The sequence below is a fragment of the Panulirus ornatus genome, chromosome 8 (genome assembly GCF_036320965.1).
Source record: "Panulirus ornatus isolate Po-2019 chromosome 8, ASM3632096v1, whole genome shotgun sequence".
In the NCBI taxonomy this organism is placed as follows: Eukaryota; Metazoa; Arthropoda; class Malacostraca; order Decapoda; family Palinuridae; genus Panulirus; species Panulirus ornatus.
Window position 1 is genome coordinate 3,087,864 of NC_092231.1, and position 14,785 is coordinate 3,102,648.

The following is a 14,785-nucleotide window of genomic DNA, read 5'->3' on the forward strand; positions in this document are numbered from 1 at the left end:
AGGAAGAATTGAAAGACAGCCAGAAAAATGATCTACCTGAAGTATATATAAGGTCAAGTCCATGTCAACTATAGTAAGCCTTCTAAAGAAGACCCTGTGGGTCACAACGTTAGAGCATTAAACACTTCCTGCCCATTCCTGTGTTTTCATCCATCACCTATACTCTCATTTTTCACATAGGTACTCACTTTTCAGTTAAACTATTCTATCAATCATGCTTTTTCACATATTCAGAACAAGGGTTCACATACAATACCTTCACCAGAAAATCTCTATCTTCAAATGTTGAGTACCCAACAACCTGACAATTCACATCTGCTAAAAAAAATTTCAGTGCTGCTCTATTAACACATGAGTCAAGCAGTTTCCATGTGCATATGCCAAAGAATAAGCATGTGAAAACAATATGTCACTTAAGAAAAATATATGAGATGTTTAGGAGACCCTTCATTACTATGGCCTGGTGGCCACATTAGATATGAGATCAACATGAAGTGAGGAATTGTAACTGAGGACCATCCATTAATATCTGAAAAGTTTTGGGTCAATCAGTTCCTTTGTTTACAAAGACAAAACTTGAAATTTCAGCCAGAGACCATTTTAATATGAAGCAGCCATATTGAAGTTTGATCAACATAAAATAAGGGCTCTTGGCAAAAGATTACCCTGAGATACTTCCTAAAGTGTTAAATCAATCTGCTCAGTGGTTTCCATCAATTTTTTTCTTTATCTAATTTCAACCAGAGAAAATGATGGAAATGGCAATTTCATTGGATACCAGACTAACATAAAACAAGGAAACTCAAAAGTTGACCAGCCATCAATAATTTATGTACTGTTTTGGGTCAACTTAGTGATTCTCTTTTTAAATTTTAGCTAACTGGAACAAATTATTAGAAAAAATGAGGAAACTCAATAAAGGACTGTTTACTGATCACAATGTAAAAGTTCTGGTGTAATCCACTCTCTGGTTCAAACAGTATATCTATGAAATTTTAGCCAGTCAAAGAATTTCTGTGCTGTGATGGCTATATTGGAAATTTGACTGGCATGAAATGGGGGACTTTCATAGAGGACCATCCATAAATCATATATGAAAAAGTTCTGGCTAAATCTGCTTTGTGGTTTCCAATAAGAAGGTTCATGAAATTTTAGCCTATCAGAACCAATGACAAGCTGCAGTGGAAATAACTGATGATAAATCAGCATAAAGTACAATAAACTGATAAAGAACTATCCATGTGAACTTTCTGTTAATTTCTGGATCAATCTGTTCTTTGGTTTCTGAGGATATAAGTTTTTACATTTCAGTCAATCACAACAAATGAAAGACTGGAGGCTACATTGCAAGTCAGACTTGTGAGAAATGAGAAATCACAATTAAGGACCATCCATCAAGCATATCTGTAAAGTTTTTGGTAAATCCATACTTTGGTTTCCACTCCAATTTTTGACTGCACCTTATCGTTAGTCATTTTGGTCTGTTGTAGCTACACCAAAGGAAGGAAGCAAAATGAAGTATTTCAATGATTTCTGAAAAGTTTCAGTTCAACTGACCCATTGGTTTCTGACAAGAGGATTCTTGAAATTCCAGCCTATTAGACATCATACTACCTTGTGACACCCATATTGAGGTTGGCTCAGCATGATAAAAACAATATATCTTTTCTGAAAAGTTTTTAAAAGTTCAAGTAACCTAATGGCTTCCAAGATCTCTGATATTGCAGCTAATAGAACCATGATAGATGACCATCCATCAATTATTTCAGCAAAGTTTTACCTCACTCAGGTTAATGATTATTAATAAAATGCTTGAAATCTCAGCCAGTCAGAACCAATGGGAGGTAATGGTGGCTACAGATCAATATGAATTGCATTTTACTAGAAGAAATCTCAGGCAATTAAAATTAATGATGGGCTTTGGGGGCCAAGTTGGATGTAAGATTAGAGAGAAAGGAAATTTTTTTTTTTAGGCCAATAAGCTCTTTGTTTTCAAACAAGAAGACTTGAAATTTCTGTCATAAATAATTTCACCAAGCAGCAGCTATGTTAGGTGCTGGAAAGTTATGAAATAGGTTGACTCTGGAGAGCATTTACTTAAAAAGTTACTGCGCAACTGACCTTCTTTCTTATTTGTCTAGTTTTTGAAATTGCAGCCAAACAGAGTTTATTTTGCCCTGTGGCAGCCATATCAGAGGCTGAATCAACATGAAATGATAACTGTTAGAGAACCACTCACCAATCCCTTCTGAAAAGTTTGTGTTCAATGGATCCACAGGTTTCTAATGAGCTGTCATAGATTTCAACAATTCAAAGACCGTTTTACTGTGAGGAGGCCATAAAATGAAGAAACTTGGTGTGTGAGGAACACCACCTGTGACATGGGAAAATGCAATGCGAAGGTACTTGTGGGAGAAAATGGGGGAAGAATGCAAGGAATGGTGCAGAAAGGGTGGCATGGAAGGACAGGAGTAAATGGAGACTTTTGCCATGGCCATCCCCTTGATGGTAGTTCCTAAAGAGAATGGCCATCAGAGATAGACAGATAGATTTGACAGTGGGCCACTCAAATATCATTTCTGAAAAGTTTTGAGAGAATCTGCTCTGTGCTTTCAGACAAGATTTTTGAAAATTCAGCTAAACAAAACACATGACAGATGGTGGCCATATCAAATGTCTGATTAGCATGAAATGAGGAAACTGATATAAGATCATCCATCATTAATTTCTGTAAAGTTTTCACTCAATCTGCTCACTGGTTCTGACAAGAAGAGTTTTTGAGATTTCAGCCAATATGAGACCAGTTCAACATTTATTTTAGACAATCCAGTCATGGGCCTATCAGGCCTCCTGTAATCTGTCTTTCTCTTGTAAACTCATGTAAACTCATTTTACAATATAGTGAATATATTAGATGTTGGAAACTTCATGGAAAAACATATACAGATCATTTCTGATATGTTATGATATGGATCAGAGTTAAAAAAGGCCTCTAACTAAAAAAGTCAGAAATTTCGGAACATCAGAACAACAACAGACTGTGACAGCCAAACTGGATGTCTGGCAAAATCTTTGTATAATCTGGTTCAATACCTCATCTGATTTTCAACTAAATTTTTGAAATTCCAGCCAATGACATCATTTTGCCATATAGCAGCCACATCGGAGGTTGGATCAGCATGAAATGAGACTAAAGGACTCATCCATGCACCCTTTTACTTGTTTCTTTACACCACCCATCTTTCTCAGATCATCATTCTTAATTCAATGTATCCCAGAATTCTAAATACATTTATCAAATTTTCCATCTTCATTGCTCTGAATGTTGACCTATCCAGTCCTATATAAAGTTTAATTTATTTTTATTTTATTTTGCTTTGTCGCTGTCTCCCGCGTTTGCAAGGTAGCGCAAGGAAACAGACGAAAGAATGGCCCAACCGACCAACATACAAATGTATATACATACACATCCACACACGCAAATGTACATACCTATACATCTCCATGTATACACATATATACACACACAGACATATACAAATATACACATGTACATAATTCATAGTCTGCCTTTATTCATTCCCATCGCCACCTCGCCACACATGGAATAACAATATTTTTTTTTTTTTTTTTTTGCTTTGTCGCTGTCTCCCGCGTTTGCGAGGTAGCGCAAGGAAACAGACGAAAGAAATGGCCCAACCCACCCCCATACACATGTATATACATACGTCCACACACGCAAATATACATACCTACACAGCTTTCCATGGTTTACCCCAGACGCTTCACATGCCTTGATTCAATCCACTGACAGCACGTCAACCCCGGTATACCACATCGCTCCAATTCACTCTATTCCTTGCCCTCCTTTCACCCTCCTGCATGTTCAGGCCCCGATCACACAAAATCTTTTTCACTCCATCTTTCCACCTCCAATTTGGTCTCCCTCTTCTCCTCGTTCCATTCACCTCTGACACATATATCCTCTTGGTCAATCTTTCCTCACTCATTCTCTCCATGTGACCAAACCATTTCAAAACACCCTCTTCTGCTCTCTCAACCACGCTCTTTTTATTTCCACACATCTCTCTTACCCTTACGTTACTTACTCGATCAAACCACCTCACACCACACATTGTCCTCAAACATCTCATTTCCAGCACATCCATCCTCCTGCACACAACTCTATCCATAGTCCACGCCTCGCAACCATACAACATTGTTGGAACCACTATTCCTTCAAACATACCCATTTTTGCTTTCCGAGATAATGTTCTCGACTTCCACACATTCTTCAAGGCTCCCAGAATTTTCGCCCCCTCCCCCACCCTATGATCCACTTCCGCTTCCATGTTTCCATCCGCTGCCAGATCCACTCCCAGATATCTAAAACACTTCACTTCCTCCAGTTTTTCTCCATTCAAACTCACCTCCCAATTGACTTGACCCTCAACCCTACTGTACCTAATAACCTTGCTCTTATTCACATTTACTCTTAACTTTCTTCTTTCACACACTTTACCAAACTCAGTCACCAGCTTCTGCAGTTTCTCACATGAATCAGCCACCAGCGCTGTATCATCAGCGAACAACAACTGACTCACTTCCCAAGCTCTCTCATCCCCAACAGACTTCATACTTGCCCCTCTTTCCAAAACTCATGCATTCACCTCCCTAACAACCCCATCCATAAACAAATTAAACAACCATGGAGACATCACACACCCCTGCCGCAAACCTACATTCACTGAGAACCAATCACTTTCCTCTCTTCCTACACGTACACATGCCTTACATCCTCGATAAAAACTTTTCACTGCTTCTAACAACTTGCCTCCCACACCATATATTCTTAATACCTTCCACAGAGCATCTCTATCAACTCTATCATATGCCTTCTCCAGATCCATAAATGCTACATACAAATCCATTTGCTTTTCTAAGTATTTCTCACATACATTCTTCAAAGCAAACACCTGATCCACACATCCTCTACCACTTCTGAAACCACACTGCTCTTCCCCAATCTGATGCTCTGTACATGCCTTCACCCTCTCAATCAATACCCTCCCATATAATTTGCCAGGAATACTCAACAAACTTATACCTCTGTAATTTGAGCACTCACTCTTATCCCCTTTGCCTTTGTACAATGGCACTATGCATGCATTCCGCCAATCCTCAGGCACCTCACCATGAGTCACACATACATTAAATAACCTTACCAACCAGTCAACAATACAGTCATCCCCTTTTTTAATATATATATATATATATACATATATATATATATATATATATATATATATATATATATATATATATATATATATATATATATATATATTAGTGAAAGAGAAGAGAGAGGCATTTGGACGATTTTTGCAGGGAAAAAATGCAATTGAGTGGGAGATGTATAAAAGAAAGAGACAGGAGGTCAAAAGAAAGGTGCAAGAGGTGAAAAAAAGGGCAAATGAGAGTTGGGGTGAGAGAGTATCATTAAATTTTAGGGAGAATAAAAAGATGTTCTGGAAGGAGGTAAATAAAGTGCGTAAGACAAGGGAGCAAATGGGAACTTCAGTGAAGGGCACAAATGGGGAGGTGATAACAAGTAGTGGTGATGTGAGAAGGAGATGGAGTGAGTATTTTGAAGGTTTGTTGAATGTGTTTGATGATAGAGTGGCAGATATAGGGTGTTTTGGTCGAGGTGGTGTGCAAAGTGAGAGGGTTAGGGAAAATGATTTGGTAAACAGAGAAGAGGTAGTGAAAGCTTTGCGGAAGATGAAAGCCGGCAAGGCAGCAGGTTTGGATGGTATTGCAGTGGAATTTATTAAAAAAGGGGGTGACTGTATTGTCGACTGGTTGGTAAGGTTATTTAATGTATGTATGAATCATGGTGAGGTGCCTGAGGATTGGCGGAATGCGTGCATAGTGCCATTGTACAAAGGCAAAGGGGATAAGAGTGAGTGCTCAAATTACAGAGGTATAAGTTTGTTGAGTATTCCTGGCAAATTATATGGGAGGGTATTGATTGAGAGGGTGAAGGCATGTACAGAGCATCAGATTGGGGAAGAGCAGTGTGGTTTCAGAAGTGGTAGAGGATGTGTGGATCAGGTGTTTGCTTTGAAGAATGTATGTGAGAAATACTTAGAAAAGCAAATGGATTTGTATGTAGCATTTATGGATCTGGAGAAGGCATATGATAGAGTTGATAGAGATGCTCTGTGGAAGGCATTAAGAATATATGGTGTGGGAGGAAAGTTGTTAGAAGCAGTGAAAAGTTTTTATCGAGGATGTAAGGCATGTGTACGTGTAGGAAGAGAGGAAAGTGATTGGTTCTCAGTGAATGTAGGTTTGCGGCAGGGGTGTGTGATGTCTCCATGGTTGTTTAATTTGTTTATGGATGGGGTTGTTAGGGAGGTAAATGCAAGAGTTTTGGAAAGAGGGGCAGGTATGAAGTCTGTTGTGGATGAGAGAGCTTGGGAAGTGAGTCAGTTGTTGTTCGCTGATGATACAGCACTGGTGGCTGATTCATGTGAGAAGCTGCAGAAGCTGGTGACTGATTTTGGTAAAGTGTGTGAAAGAAGAAAGTTAAGAGTAAATGTGAATAAGAGCAAGGTTATTAGGTACAGTAGGGTTGAGGGTCAAGTCAATTGGGAGGTGAGTTTGAATGAAGAAAAACTGGAGGACGTGAAGTGTTTTAGATATCTGGGAGTGGATCTGGCAGCGGATGGAACCATGGAAGCGGAAGTGGATCATAGGGTGGGGGAGGGGGCGAAAATTCTGGGGGCCTTGAAGAATGTGTGGAAGTCGAGAACATTATCTCGGAAAGCAAAAATGGGTATGTTTGAAGGAATAGTGGTTCCAACAATGTTGTATGGTTGCGAGGCGTGGGCTATGGATAGAGTTGTGCGCAGGAGGATGGATGTGCTGGAAATGAGATGTTTGAGGGCAATGTGTGGTGTGAGGTGGTTTGATCGAGTGAGTAACGTAAGGGTAAGAGAGATGTGTGGAAATAAAAAGAGCGTGGTTGAGAGAGCAGAAGAGGGTGTTTTGAAGTGGTTTGGGCACACGGAGAGAATGAGTGAGGAAAGATTGACCAAGAGGATATATGTGTCGGAGGTGGAGGGAACGAGGTGAAGTGGGAGACCAAATTGGAGGTGGAAAGATGGAGTGAAAAAGATTTTGTGTGATCAGGGCCTGAACATGCAGGAGGGTGAAAGGAGGGCAAGGAATAGAGTGAATTGGAGCGATGTGGTATACCGGGGTTGACGTGCTGTCAGTGGATTAAATCAAGGCATGTGAAGCGTCTGGGGTAAACCATGGAAAGCTGTGTAGGTATGTATATTTGCGTGTGTGGACGTATGTATATACATGTGTATGGGGGGGGGGCCATTTCTTTCGTCTGTTTCCTTGCGCTACCTCGCAAACGCGGGAGACAGCGACAAAGTATAATAAAAAAAAATATATATATATATATATATATATTTTTTTTTCAAACTATTCGCCATTTCCCGCGTTAGCGAGGTAGCGTTAAGAACAGAGAACTGGGCCACTGAGAGAATATCCTCACCTGGCCCCCTTCTCTGTTCCTTCTTTTGGAAAATTAAAAAAAAAAAAAATTGAGAGGGGAGGATTTCCAGCCCCCCGCTCCCTCCCCTTTTAGTCGCCTTCTACGACACGCAGGGAATACGTGGGAAGTATTCTTAATCCCCTATCCCCAGGGATAATATATATATATATATATATATATATATATATATATACACATATATATATATATATATATATATATATATACACATTTTTTTTTTTTCAAACTTTTCGCCATTTCCCGCATTAGCGAGGTAGCGTTAAGAACAGAGGACTGGGCCTTTTTTGGAATATCATCACCTGGCCCCCTCTGTTCCTTCTTTTGGAAAATTAAAAAAAAAAAAAAAAAAAACGAGAGGGGAGGATTTCCAGCCCCGCACTCCCTCCCCTTTTAGTCGCCTTCTACGACACGCAGGGAATACGTGGGAAGTATTCTTAATCCCCTATCCCCAGGGATAATATATATATATATATATATATATATATATATATATATATATATATATATATATATATATATATATAAATCAGAGTTAGAGCAAGCTTTATGCAAACACGATACTTCCATTTTCCCTCCAATAAAGCTTTCAGCATATCTCCAATTTTTCTCCCTTGCATGGCTCTGCTCTCTACTTCAGCTTTCCAACAATCATTCCTACTAAACTTTATTACCAGATATCAAAATTCACCCACAACTATGCAGATATATACATATAGAAAATATAGAGGCAAAACATTAAAATTTGAAAATTCCAAAATGGTAACTTAACTTACTAAAATAAATGGAGAATACTTACTTGTGATACAAAGTTGTCACAGTATGCCCCACAATCATTTGTCTTTAGAAACTGAGCCACATCCTGAGGTGTCCAGAGTTTAGGTTGAACTTTTGATCCATCCTTAATAGGGCCATCTATCAGCCTTGGAATATATAATCTGTTTTCAGAGTCTTTCTGTACAGCAGATGACAATAAAGATACATGTGGACTGCTTTCAGCTTGACTGGTAACAGTGGAAGAGACTATGGGAGACTGTGACGTGGTTTTACTCTGCTGGAAGATGCCATTCTTAAGGGCCGGAAGTTGAGTAGAAACTTGTGGCTCACTGGACTCTTTAGGGTCACTTGATGTACTAGCTCCTGTGCTGCTTTTCAATGAAGCTGATACTTTGGAACCTTTACTGACTGTCTGAGTAGATAAAGTTTGAATGGTAGCCTGCACAGTATGCTCACTTCCCTTTAAGTCTTGCTGTTTACTGTTAAGTACAGGCTCACCTTTATCTAGTTCAACAGATACTGACTGACTGTTACTTCCATGAACTGACTTCTGACCTGAGTGAACTGTTTGAGTTTTAAAATCCTGGACTCTGCTCTCTTGTATACTAGGACAAGTGAGGCTCTGCTGGGTAGAAATGCTGTGTACTTCTGTTACTGGTAGTGAAGGACTTACAGAAGGGTTACACATTCTTTCATCTACATCCCAAGGTTCCTGAGAACTTTCATTTCCATCTAATGATGCTACACCTGAAGACGTTTCATCTGCAATGGAAAGATAATATTTTGAATATATTGATTGATATTTTGTTTTAACTCACCTTTAAGTACAAAACTCTTACACGTTAACGCATTACACATGTATATATCACTATTCCTCACCACTACATGCAAGGGACAAAGCATATGCAAAAATTTTTAATACATCATATTACATGCCAGTATACATATCCAGCTTTAATACAAATGTTTAGTTAACCCATTTGTACATCCACAGGTCTACCTGTTCCATGTGGAACATAGCTTTTGTGGTCATATACTTGGCATGTATAACCCTTAAAAACCAAACTGTCAGAAAATTCTATCACACAGAGTGCAAAAACTATGAAATGATAAGGAAGAAAGTTTTATAATTATCTTTGTATTAGTCTGATTCATTCTTAAATAAGCATGCACATGAGGTGTGGATGATGAGTATAACAAGTCCTAATATGACAGGAAGAAACAGACATAGTTTCTTTTTTTCTTTCACTTAGCTTGCTCTCTGACTGTACTCTTATTTCATATGCAGGCACAATGTTGCTGGTAAATAGCAATACATATGGAAATGTAATACCTCTCACACTAACATCCAGTACAAGGAAGATGGGTTGGCAAGCGTGAGATGGGTACTGAAGGATTGGTGGTTGTAAGGGTATTGATAATAGCAGAATTTTTTTCTACATGTTCCCAGTGTTGGAAGAGATCTCCAATGGATATCAATACAAAATAAGCCACAAAAAATCACTTGGATATTCAAAAAGAGGCAGGAAAAGTTAGAACATCAACTGGTGTTGGCTACAAATTTTAAAGAGCACATCAATCATTGTTGACTGCCATTTATGGGTTAAAAATGTGTCTCTGAGTTCACTTTGCTAATCATAAGTAGCCAAGGGCCACGATACACTTTTCCATATAAAGCATCCTCAGTCATAATTTGCTTGGATACTTGAATACTTGAACCAGGGTATATGAAACGTCTGGGGTAAACCACGGAAAGGTTTTGAGCGATCAGGGCCTGAACATGCAGGAGGGTGAACGGCATGCAAGGAATAGAGTGAACTGGAATGATGTGGTATACCGGGGTCGACGTGCTGTCAATGGATTGAACCAGGGCATGTGAAGCATCTGGGGTATACCATGGAAAGTTTTGTGGGGCCTATATGTGGAAAGGGAGCTGTGGTTTCGGTGCATTATACATGACAGCTAGAGACTGAGTGTAAGTGAATGTGGCCTGTGTTGTCTTTTCCTAGCACTACCTCGTGCGCGTGCGGGGGAAGGGGGTGTCATTGCATGTGTGACGTGGTGGTGACGGGAATGAATAAAGGCAGCAAGTATGAATCATGTACATGCATATATATGTATATGTCTGTGTATGTATATATATGTATACGTTGAAATGTATAGGTATGCATATGAGAGTGTGTGGTTGTGTATGTATATACGTGTGTATGAGGGTGGGTTGGGCCATTCTTTCGTCTGTTTCCCTGCACTACCTCACTAACGCAGGAGACAGTGAAAAAGTTTAATGAATAAATAAACAAATATGTATTTGTAAGGAGAAGGCATTTGATAGGAGTTGATAAAGATGCTCTGTGGAAGGTATTAAGAGTATATGGCGTGGGAGGCAGGTTGCTAGAAGCAGTGAAAAGTTTATCGAGGATGTAAGGCATGTGTACAAGTAGGAAGAGAGGAAAGTGATTGGTTCCCAGTGAATGTTGGGTTGCGGCAAGGGTGTGTGATGTCTCCATGGTTGTTTAATTTGTTTATGGATGGGGTTATTAGGCAGGTGAATGCAAGAGTTTTGGAGAGAGAGGCAAGTACGCAGTCTGGTGTGGATGAAAGGGCTAGGGAAGTGAGTCAGTTGTTGTTCACTGATGATAGAGCGCTGGTGGATGATTTGGGTGAGAAACTGCAGAAGCTGATGACTGAATTTGGTAAAGTGTGTGAAAGAAGAAAGCAGAGAGTAAATGTGAATAACAGCAAGGTTAATAGGCTCAGTAAGGTTGAAGGACAAGTCAATTGGGAGGTAAATTTGAATGGAGAAAAACTGGAGGAAGTAAAGTGTTTTAGAAATCTGGGAATGGATTTGGCAGCGGATTAAACCATGGAAGCGGAAGTGAGTCCCAGGGTGGGGAGGGGGTGAAGGTTCTGGGAGCATTGACGAATGTGTGGAAGGCGAGAACATTCTCTCAGAAAGCAAAAATGGGTATGTTTGAAGGAATAATGGTTCCAACAATGTTATATGGTTGCGAGGCGTTGGCTATAGACAGGGTTGTGCAGAGAAGGGTGGATGTGTTGGAGATGAGATGTTTGAGGACAATATGTCATGTGAGGTGGTTTGATCAAGTGAGTAATGAAAGGGTAAGAGAGATGTGTGGTAATATAAAGAGTGTGGTTGAGAGAGCGGAAGAGGGTGTATTGAAAAGGTTTGGTCACATGGAGAGAATGAGCGAGGAAAGATTGACTAAGAGGATATATGTGTCAGAGGTGGAGGGAATGAGAAGTGGGAGACCAAATTGGAGGGGGAAGGATAGAGTGAAAAAGATTTTAAGCTCTCGGGGCCTGAACATGCAGGAGAGTGAAAGGCGTGCAAGAAATAGGGTGAATTGGAATGATGTGGTATACCGGGTTCAGCATGCTGTCAATGGATTGAACCAGGGCATGTGAAGTGTCAGGGGTAAACCGTGGAGAGTTTTGTGGGGCCTGGAAGTGGAAAGGGAGCTGTGGTTTCGGTGCATTATACATGAAAGCTAGAGACTGAGTGTGAACAAATGAGGCCTTTGTTGTCTTTTCCAAGCGCTACCTTGCGCACGTGCTGGGGGAGGGGGTGTGTCATTTCATGTGTGGCGGGTTGGCGATGGGAATGAATAAAGGCAGTGTGAATTGTGTGCATGTATATGTATTCATATTTATTTATTTTGCTTTGTCGCTGTCTCCCGCGCCTGCGAGGTAGCACAAGGAAACAGACGAAAGAAATGGCCCAATCCACCCCCACACACATGTACACACACACACGTCCACACACGCAAACATACACACCCACACATCCCAACGTATACACATATATATACATATACAGACACACACATATACACACATGCACACAATTCACACCGTCTGCCCCTACTCACACCCATCACCACCCCGCCACACACGGAATAATATCCCCCTTCCCCCTCATGTGCGCGAGGCAGCGCCAGGAAAAGACAACAAAGGCCTCATTCGCTCACACTCAGTCTCCAGCTGTCATGCAATAATGCCCGAAACCATAGCTCCCTTTCCACATCCAGGCCCCACACAACTTTCCATGGTTTACTCCAGACGCTTCACATGCCCTGATTCAATCCATTAACAGCACGTCGACCCCGGTATACCACATCGATCCAATTCACTCTATTCCTTGCCCGCCTTTCACCCTCCTGCATGTTCAGGCCCCTATCACTCAAAATCTTTTTCACTCCATCTTTCCACCTCCAATTTGGTCTCCCTCTTCTCCTCGTTCCCTCCGCCTCCGACACATATATCCTCTTGGTCAATCTTTCCTCACTCATTCTCTCCATGTGCCCAAACCATTTCAAAACACCCTCTTCTGCTCTCTCAACCACGCTCTTTTTGCTTCCACACATCTCTCTTACCCTTACATTACTTACTCGATCAAACCACCTCACACCACATATTGCCCTCAAACATTTCATTTCCAGCACATCCACCCTCCTGCGCACAACTCTATCCAAAGCCCATGCCTCGCAACCATACAACATTGTTGGAACCACTATTCCTTCAAACATACCCATTTTTGCTTTCTGAGATAATGTTCTCGACTTCCACACATTCTTCAAGGCTCCCAGGATTTTCGCCCCCACCCCCACCCTATGATCTACTTCTGCTTCCATGGTTCCATCCGCTGCCAGATCCACTCCCAGATATCTAAAACACTTTACTTCCTCCAGTTTTTCTCCATTCAAACTTACCTTCCAGTTGACTTGACCCTCAACCCTACAGTACCTAGTAACCTTGCTCTTATTCACATTTACTCTTAACTTTCTTCTTTCACACACTTTACCAAACTCAGTCACCAGCTTGTGCAGTTTCTCACATGAATCAGCCACCAGCGCTGTATCATCAGCGAACGACAACTGACTCATTTCCCAAGCTCTCTCATCCCCAACAGACTTCATACTTGCCCCTCTTTCCAAAACTCTTGCATTCACCTCCCTAATAACCCCATCCATAAACAAATTAAACAACCATGGAGACATCACACACCCCTGCCGCAAACCTACATTCACTGAGAACCAATCACTTTCCTCTCTTCCTACATGTACACATGCCTTACATCCTCGATAAAAACTTTTCACTGCTTCTAACAACTTGCCTCCCACACCATATATTCTTAGTACCTTCCACAGAGCATCTCCATCAACTCTATCATATGCCTTCTCCAGATCCATAAATGCTACATACAAATCCATTTGCTTTTCTAAGTATTTCTCACATACATTCTTCAAAGCAAACACCTGATCCACACATCCTCTACCACTTCTGAAACCACACTGCTCTTCCCCAATCTGATGCTCTGTACATGCCTTCACCCTCTCAGTCAATACCCTCCCATATAATTTACCAGGAATACTCAACAAACTTATACCTCTGTAATTTGAGAACTCACTCTTATCCCCTTATATGAACGTGTATGTATATGTGTGTGAAGGCAGTAGTTGGTAGGCAGCCAATGACCACTGAGATATTCTACCAGTACTACCCATCTGGGTGTCAGGAGGGTTAGTGACATCTGCTTAGTGAGCCAGCACTTTAGTGGTTGTCAAGCTGCACTCCTATGACCCATGTAGCTGCTGTCTTTTCTTTCTGTCTCAATAACATGTGGACTACTGGAATTCTGTCCACAACACACAATCTCTCCTTGTCATATGTAACACTTGACAACACTTGACTCATGCAGGGCATTCTTCAATCTAGTTTTCCTGCGGTGAGCACTATGCACTAGCCCTTACTTTTGACAAAATGGTTGGAGTGGTAGACAGAAGTAGTAGGTAGGATTATTAGGTAGAAACATTAGGTATTAGCAGTAGGTAGGAGCATTAGATAGAAGTAGCCATTAGGAATATTAGGGAGTAGTCTCTGCAAACACTGCACTATTCCTGCCCTCTGCCAGTTGCCTAGTAAGGGTGAGGCACTAAAGGCTTAGAAGCAACAGTGGGATTCTTTAGTTATGGAGACTCTGTTCCTGTAGCCACCCCTTTGAAGGAGTTCCAATTGAAACAGGCATCAGAGATAAAGATAGATATGTATATTTGTGTGTATATGAGTGGATGGGTCTTTCTTCGTCTGTTTTCTGGTGCAGCCTAGCTAATGTGGGAAACGGTGATCAAGTACAATCAATATAAAGAAATACTTGGATACAGTAAGCCCATTTCATGCTCTGTCACTCAAGTTTAGTGATTTATTTGTGACTTAAAAAATGCTGTATAATTGTGACAGTGGACATAAAACAGCATGTGGAATGTCTGGAGACTTACTGCATACATGTCTCCACAGCCATCCCATCACCTCCTGGTATCAGCCACATGTTAAGTCAATTTCAAGTGGTTTTAACACTATTTCACTGTTGTCGAGTTACATCTTATATTTCCATTAGTG

The 14,785-nt window shown here is 40.7% G+C and overlaps 1 protein-coding gene across 1 annotated transcript in view; it reads right to left on the reverse strand.

Moving 5' to 3' along the window:
- LOC139749667 (uncharacterized) overlaps positions 1-14,785 on the reverse strand; it is a 99,030-nt gene that overhangs the window by 14,064 nt on the left and 70,181 nt on the right. The window contains exon 15 of the mRNA XM_071663831.1: positions 8,391-9,130. Coding sequence (XP_071519932.1) covers positions 8,391-9,130 — 740 coding nt within the window. The remainder of the gene's footprint in view (positions 1-8,390; positions 9,131-14,785) is intronic.